Here is a 7,619-nt window from a genome sequence, read left to right as displayed (position 1 = left end):
TTCAGGCTTATGCATGATATTTGGGGTGAGTTCACCCCTCAGCCTTTCTCCCAGCATACACTGAGCTGCCTTTTGGGGGAGCAGTGGGATGGTTGGTCACCCCTACATGCTTTCTGTACTTTTCAGAATAGAGTGCCTTAGCCAGGCCAGAGGTGTACTTTGTGTTTCTACTGACCAAAGTTACCTAGACCTGTAAGAGAAGCTTCTTTTCAGGTTATGGTATGAAAAATGCCCTTTCTTGCTTGTCAGAAAAGAATTCCCCTGTATTTGAGGGGGGTACGAGACAGAAAAATTAGAAAATACCTGGATACAGAATGTTAATGCTGCCTTTTGTGAACTTTAATAACATGATCGTCACAGTTTAAATTTGTTACATTTTAAATTGTCATTCCTCCAATAATATGTAATGAATACAGTTTATGGGTTTTAGTCTTAAGGGTAATAGAATAACTTCCAAGTAGAAAACTAAATGATCTTCCTTGATATTTAATAATATCATGGTTAATTCTAATTTAAAACTACTTTTAATTCTAATTTAAAAAGAAATGCTGATGGTGGTCTAGAACAGCCGTGGGCAAACTACGGCCCGCGGGCCGGATCCGGCCTGTTTGAAATGAATAAAACTATTGAAAAAAAAGACCGTACCCTTTTATGTAATGATGTTTACTTTGAATTTATATTAGTTCACACAAACACTCCATCCATGCTTTTGTTCCGGCCCTCTGGTCCAGTTTAAGAACCCATTGTGGCCCTCGAGTCAAAAAGTTTGCCCACCCCTGGTCTAGAATGTTATGTACTACTACCAACATGTCATTTATTTTAATATAGCGCTATTAGGAGAGGAATGTATCTCTAGAGTTGCCCAAATTCCAAATTAGATACCAAAAGACCATTGACCATGGTCTGGAACCTGGGCACTGGGGGAATATGCATAGGAAAAAAACATGCGCCAGACCTACTTGAAGGGAAAGTAGGGATCACCTTAATGCCTCATGCCCATGGCGCCCAATGATAGAAGTGTAATGCACATTTTAAAATTGTCACAATATAGCTCATCATCCCTCCACTAATTTTAGATTCAAATGTGAATTTGAAAGTTTCCTAATTGTTTAATTGACAAAGAATTAGCGTATTTTGTAGTCAATTAATAAAGCATTGGGAGTGGACCTTGCTGTCCAAAGCAGACTTTGATTCTGTGACCGATGGAGAATAAAAAGATCAACTGGAGGTGTTTGATCAAAGGCTACTTTCCCCCTTACATTCTAACTAGAAGTCTATTTGTCACTCTTCCTCTCCAGTCTTCACCTGGGTTTCATTTCAACCAGCCACTGCCTAGGACAGAGATGCCCACTTGCTGTGTTGCCCCAGATCTTGCCACATTCAGATCTCCTTGATTTGCCTTTAGAAATCTTGTCCATTAGTCAAGGACTGGGAACGTGCCAGAGGGAACGAAGTAAACCCGATGGGCTAGAACGTTGACGTTGGGTTTCCAAATAAGCCAAAAGCAGGAACAGAAATTTTTGGTTGTGTTGATTCCTGTGTTCAGAGTGGCCTTTACCTTGACCTCAGTTCTGGACTTGATTGAGCACTCTATTTATAGGAAATTCTGAAATCAGACTAGAATCTTCTTTGTCCTATGAGATTTCTTTGTAAGGCAGCGTGCCCTTTCTTGAACACCCTTTGGGTGAACAACCTTAGTATGTTAGCTGCCAGTACTAGAACCTTCCAGGAATTTTAACTAGTATGCTGCATTTGAAGCGCTTTGACATGTACGTTTAAAGTGACAGTTTTAACAGTAAAATGGTGTTAATCACTGTGAAACTTGAAGGTGTGAAGCTCTACATTTTAGGAAGCTTAAGTAGATTCTGATTTTCCTTAATTAATTATGAAATGTGATTTGTATATTTTACTTTTCATCTTGGACAGTGGTTCAAATGACTGACATGTTGGCAGGCAGCTACTGTTAGGGTTTATGGTAAATCATGGTGGTTTAACTTTTCCAGAGAAAGTGGCGATGTGTTTACCTTTTCCTTGCATGGAGCCATGGGAATTGGGTTTATTGGCTCATTCATTTCCAGTGTTTCTAAGTGCAAAATAAATGTCACCTTTTTAACCTGCATGCTAGTAATGTGCTTTGCTTTTTAGTAAACAAATATGGAAAAGATAGTCATCTGGCTGATTTTTGTTTGTTTTTAAGCAGGGACCTGCTCTTTATACAGACAGACCTTAAATAGCTAACACTTAGGATAGCAAAGGCAGTTTGTCACTTGTGTCCCTCTCACAGGCGGCCTGAGCAAGGGGGGTTGGTTTGCATTTGGTCAGAAAGGCCAGGTCCCCAGGATGGCCAAGTGGCACATGGGCTGGTTTTAGAATATTTTAGTCGGCTCGTCTCCTTAGGGAAGTCCATGTGGCACAACCGGGGTGTCTGGTCCCACAGACCATTCACATTGCCTTGGCCTTCACAGAATCATTCTGGAAAGCCAGGCTGCATCCGAGTGTGCTGTTTTTAAAGCATGTGAGTGAGTTGGATCATGGCCATAGGGTACCTAATGCGACATTGAAATTAGAGACAGGTTTGTAGGCACAGGAGTGGCTGAATGCTCTGGGTGCCTAAGGCTCTTTGGCTACCTACTGTCTTCTCTTGAGCAGTTAATATGGGTAGCAATTAAAATTAGAATTAACTTTTTAAAAATTAAATTCTACATAATTCTCCATGAATTCTAGATTCTGGTATTCTTGACAAGCAATTTTTATTATCTGAGAAGTTCCTGACCAGGAACATGTTTAGTTAGTACTTGCTGTTATTAACCAGGAGCCTGTTTTAATTTTACAAGATCTCTGCATGCTGCATTATAAATCTGTTTAAAATACTGGTATCATTCCATATCAGACTTTGAATTGAATAACTACTATTTAAGATTGCCTCACAATATTAACTTTTTTTTGGTAGGTTATTTTGTCTTGATAACTTGCCCCATTAGAGCAGCCATACAAGAGACAAAGACCCAGCTACATGGGTTACTTACTCATTCTGAAATGTGCCAAGAAAGCAGAATTTAGTATTAAACTCTAAATTTCAACTTTTAAAAAAACAGGTAGCATTTCCTCTGGTAAAGGAGAAGTCAGTGGATAATCGCCAAGGTGTAGAGGCAGAAACTTCCCACTGCCATTTTCTCCCCTCCCCTCCCCTCCCCTCCCCTCCCCTCCCCTCCCCTCCCTTTCCCTCCCCTCCCCTCTAATATAATAGATTAAATCTGTAACCAATTGCAGAATTGGATACTTTTCTGAGTACGGTTTCATGCCCTGTGATTAAGAATGGGTGGCAGGAACCATGGCCGAATCAATTACTGTTGCAGTTTGCTTTCTGTAGATTCTGAAACAAAAAGACGGTTCCATCCCTTCTCAGGTACCTAGAGACAATACCACTCAAGCAACTGGAATATAGTTGCTACAAGTCAAATATATTATCGAAGAAGAGGAGCACAAAATTTTATTTTCCCTTCCAAGTAGTTTAATTGAACATACTCATAATCAGTCTATCTAGGACTTGCTGTGTTTATAGTAAATCATGTAGCATTTATTTTGTCTGGTTATGTGCGATGTGTGTGTATATATACATAGTTAATATGTACACATGTATTCTCTGTGCATATATATGTATGATCTATTCATGTGAACATGCAGTCTACTCTTGATTATCAGTGAGGTGGTGAGCCCTCCGTTCACTGACTTAATCTGCATGAAGCCCCTCGCTCGGTGAAGCCTCTCCCGCATCTGGAGCCACAGGCTTTCCTACTTCTAGCTCATCTCAGCCCCAGGAAAGGCCCTTGAAATAAGTCACTTTCCACTTCCCTTTCACCGGGCATCGTGTGAGCCAGGAAGACCGCTTTTGAGAAAGACGGCTGCTTCCACCAGGTTGAGGCTTCAGGGTCTGAAGGTGATGGAGCCCATTCCTGGCAGGCAGGCAGCTCTGGGGCTTAGCGCTCCTGGGCTTGATGGGGAGAAACCTAGCTCTTGCGGAAGTGGGGCTTCGCAACTTGCTTCAATTCCTTAGCAGGAATGTTGTAAAATCTTAGATAAGTCTTTGATGTACAACCGTGTGTTTCACCGATATATTTGCATCATCGGTGTTGCTGTTTCCCATCCCTACCCCAGATAATCAAGACCTGATTGTTTCTTGCCACTGGATTCCGGAAGCCTTGTCCTTTCAACTGGATTTATGTTTATTTCTGCTGCTGTGAAACCCAAAAGTAATGCAGTAGGTTTTAATTTAAAATTGTTAAATTCCATTATTGATAAATATTTATTGTAATAAAAGTAAAGAGTAAATAATTTTTAAATCCTTTCCGTTTTCAGACTGTCGTCTTTGTTTTTTTCCCTGGTGGGTGCAAAATGGGAGGGAGCGGTGGGGAGGAAATGAATGTCTGGCCACTTGTCTTAGTCACACTCATTGTTTTATAGCAAAACATTAAGAGGAGATAGGAGTAAACCAAAAAATTACATAAATGTATGATGAACCCCCAAACCCTAATTAAGGGGTCTTGGTGTACTTTATGGATATAAAATTAAGTGTGGGACTTGACTTAGTATATTAAAATGTAATCAGCATATCATTCTTTTTATGCAAAAAGATTATAAACTGAGGTAGATGGCCAGCCTGTGGCATAGTAGAGGACACCTGCCTAATCTTTATCACCCAAAACTTACCCAGGGATGCAGATGCCATGCCCAAAGGACTCGAACTATTGAGTCTGTGGAAAGTGATACCCATATGGGCCCCTGAGTTCATTATAGCCAATTGTACATCAAAAGAGCTTGTCTGCATTGGCCTTGTCATAATTGCCTCTGAGTTGAGTAGTCAGTACCCTGACAGGTGAGAAAATGATCCTCAAGTAGTTGTGACTTACCCGAGGGTGCAGGGCGGGTCTAGGACTAGGACCTGCCTTTTCTCACTACAGGCCCCTTCCGGAGTTTCCCACAGGCCAGTGGATCGAGTCCCTGTCAAATGTTAAACAGTTTTTAAAAAGCGTTTTCATTCCCAATAAGAACGCTATTTGGTTGACATTGAGTCAAAAACCAGCGAGGAAATTGTGCTTTTTCAGGGGACGGTGCTTCCTTGAGAGTTTAAGTCTGTTCTGTACCCCCTGGTACTGTTTCCCTCTGCTCCCCCCCTTCTCTTTCTGTAAGGTGGCACTGGTGGGATTGCCCCAGGTTTTAGCCCTACTGAAAACGGCTACAGAAGACAATAATCCCTTGTTGGGTAAAACTTTATTGATAAGATGGGGTTTCACATTCTAGAGGAGGAGCAGAGGGGACCATGCACAATGTAGGAGCTCAAAAATGAATAAATGGATGCAATATACATCAGTTCAAACTTTCCAGTGAGGCAATAAGCTCAGAGTGGACCTACCATAAGGTAGCTTCTATGAGGAAAGGACCATGCCCATCAGGTGCTCAATATTATTTGATGAATATGATTTTGAGGAATAGCCATTTGATGATGAATGAGTCATGGGGGTCAGTAAGCATGAGCCACAACTTGGTCCAGCTCTTCAGTCTCCCAATCTGTGCTAATATGACTGGTCCTTTGTAAGAGGAATAAAAAGCCCAAAGCTGGGACGCCCGGGCTGAATGGCGGTGGGCGGGGCCTGAGCTGCGCACGCAATCTCCAGCGGCGGGTCGGAAGACGGCTTTACCTTGGCAACGACTTGTTGTTAGCAACCGGCAGCGGTCCAGTGTTGGTCCCCGCCGAGCTGCCTGGGGGAGGCACCCGCCATGAATCCGCCGGTTCCCCTGGGGATCCTGGAGGATAAGGAGGAGGAACACTTAGCCACTCAGGTCCTCGGACCCTCGATCAATTCCGATAATCCTCAGGAGCGGATCCAGGCCCGGCGCCTCCGCATCGCGGCGCGCCTGGAAGCCCGGAGACGGTGAGCAGGGGCTGGGCTGGCCGTGGCAAAGCGCCTCGGGTGTTACAGGGGCAATGAGGGGGGGGGGGGGCTAGGAGTGGGGTGCTGCCAGGGCAGGAGCCCCCTGCAGTGAGGGGCCGGAGTGCCCCAAGGGTGAGAGGGCCTTTATTTTTAAAAAAGTATTTATTTATATTAGAGCGAGGAAGGGAGGGAGAACATCATCTCTTGTTCCAACTATTCATGCATTCATTGATGGATTTTTGTTTGTGTCTTGACCAGGGGTCAAACCGGCAACCTTGGCATATCTGAACATGCTTTCACCAACTGAGCTTTAACCACCCTGGCCAGGGCAGAGGGCCTTGTTTCTTGATAGAAAACTTTCATTCCAGAAAGTTCAAGCAAAGTATGGGATATTAAAACATTGAGCACACTATAAAGTTAAAAACAGAAATAGCAATCCTTTCAATGCTTTCACTGGGAGCCGGGTGCAGCCGGCACTGTGGGCAATACACTGAAATACGGGTGATCCAGGACCTGCCCTCGGAGATCTGTCCCCACTTCCCTCCCAGCCTACCTGCTTCCCCAAGTATCAATCCAGTGGACCTCAGCTACCACTTCTGCTGGCCTCAGCGCCTTAACTGCTTGTGTGACCCACGCTCATTCCTGAAGCATCTGAGACTGATAGCCTTATTCCTTTCATGCCAGGTTGCCACACCGATCCACTCACAGACACAGTGGACTGTCAGAGAGGGTAGAAGAAGAGGCACCTGCATTCCCTGAATTGCTGTTACCCTCCCCATGTAACAGCGTCATACCTTGTCCTGCTGGTCAGGGTCAGCTGCCCCCCTAAGATGATGACTTCCCTTCTTGTCTGCTGCCCATTGGACGCAAGCGGCCCAAAGTCGTGTGGCTGCGTTCCAACAAAACTTTAGTTACTGGGCACTGAAATGTGAATCTCATATAATGTTTGTGTCCCAAAATTTCCATTATATTTGATTTCCCCCCCTAGATTAATAAGCTTCATTTCTTTTAGAGCAGTTTTAGGTTTACAGAAAAATCAACTGGAAAGTACGGAGTATTCTCACATACCTTCTGCCCCCACACATGCATCACCTCTCCCACTCTCACATCCCCCGCCAGAGTGGTACCTTCGTTACAGCTGATGAACCTCATGGACATGTCATTGCCAGCCAAAGTCCATACTTTACATTGTGATTCACTCTTGGTGTTCTGTGGATTTTGACAACTATATAAAGACAAGTATTTACCATTACAGTACTGCACAGAATAGTTTTACTGTGGTCTGCCTATGCACCCTCATCTTAAAAAATACCCAACACTCTTAAACATGTAAAAATTATTCTTCACTTGTGAGCCATACAAAAACAGGTGGGTCAGATTTGTTCCATAGGCCCTAGTTTGCCAACCCTGGTGTGACAAATCACTGTGATGTTCTGTGGGATATCTGGGTGGTTCTGGCTTATTCAGACTATATTTTCAAAGGGATCAGGAGAATTAACATTGCCCTGTGAATATGAGCAGGTATTATTGTCAACCTTTTAAAACCTTTCTAGTCTGATAGGAGAGTTTTCAACTTCATTTCTCTGCTTATATATATGTGAAGTGGAACATATTTTTTAATGTCTATTGGCCATTTGTAATTCTTTTGTGAATTGCCTGTTCACATTCTTTGCCAATTTTTCTATTTGG

General features: G+C 43.2%; 1 protein-coding gene across 1 annotated transcript in view; it reads left to right on the top strand.

Annotated features, from left to right (window-relative positions):
* The first annotated feature begins 5,694 nt into the window (after window positions 1–5,694).
* Window positions 5,695–7,619, top strand: part of DRC1 (dynein regulatory complex subunit 1) — a 32,539-nt gene continuing 30,614 nt past the window's right edge. Inside the window, exon 1 of the mRNA XM_081101421.1 lies at window positions 5,695–5,930. Within this exon, the coding sequence (XP_080957547.1) occupies window positions 5,776–5,930 (155 nt within the window). The 5' untranslated portion in view covers window positions 5,695–5,775. The remainder of the gene's footprint in view (window positions 5,931–7,619) is intronic.

The sequence above is a fragment of the Myotis nattereri genome (genome assembly GCF_964212035.1).
Source record: "Myotis nattereri genome assembly, chromosome: 10".
Taxonomy (NCBI): domain Eukaryota; kingdom Metazoa; phylum Chordata; class Mammalia; order Chiroptera; family Vespertilionidae; genus Myotis; species Myotis nattereri.
This window is presented reverse-complemented; position numbering and strand designations above follow the sequence as displayed.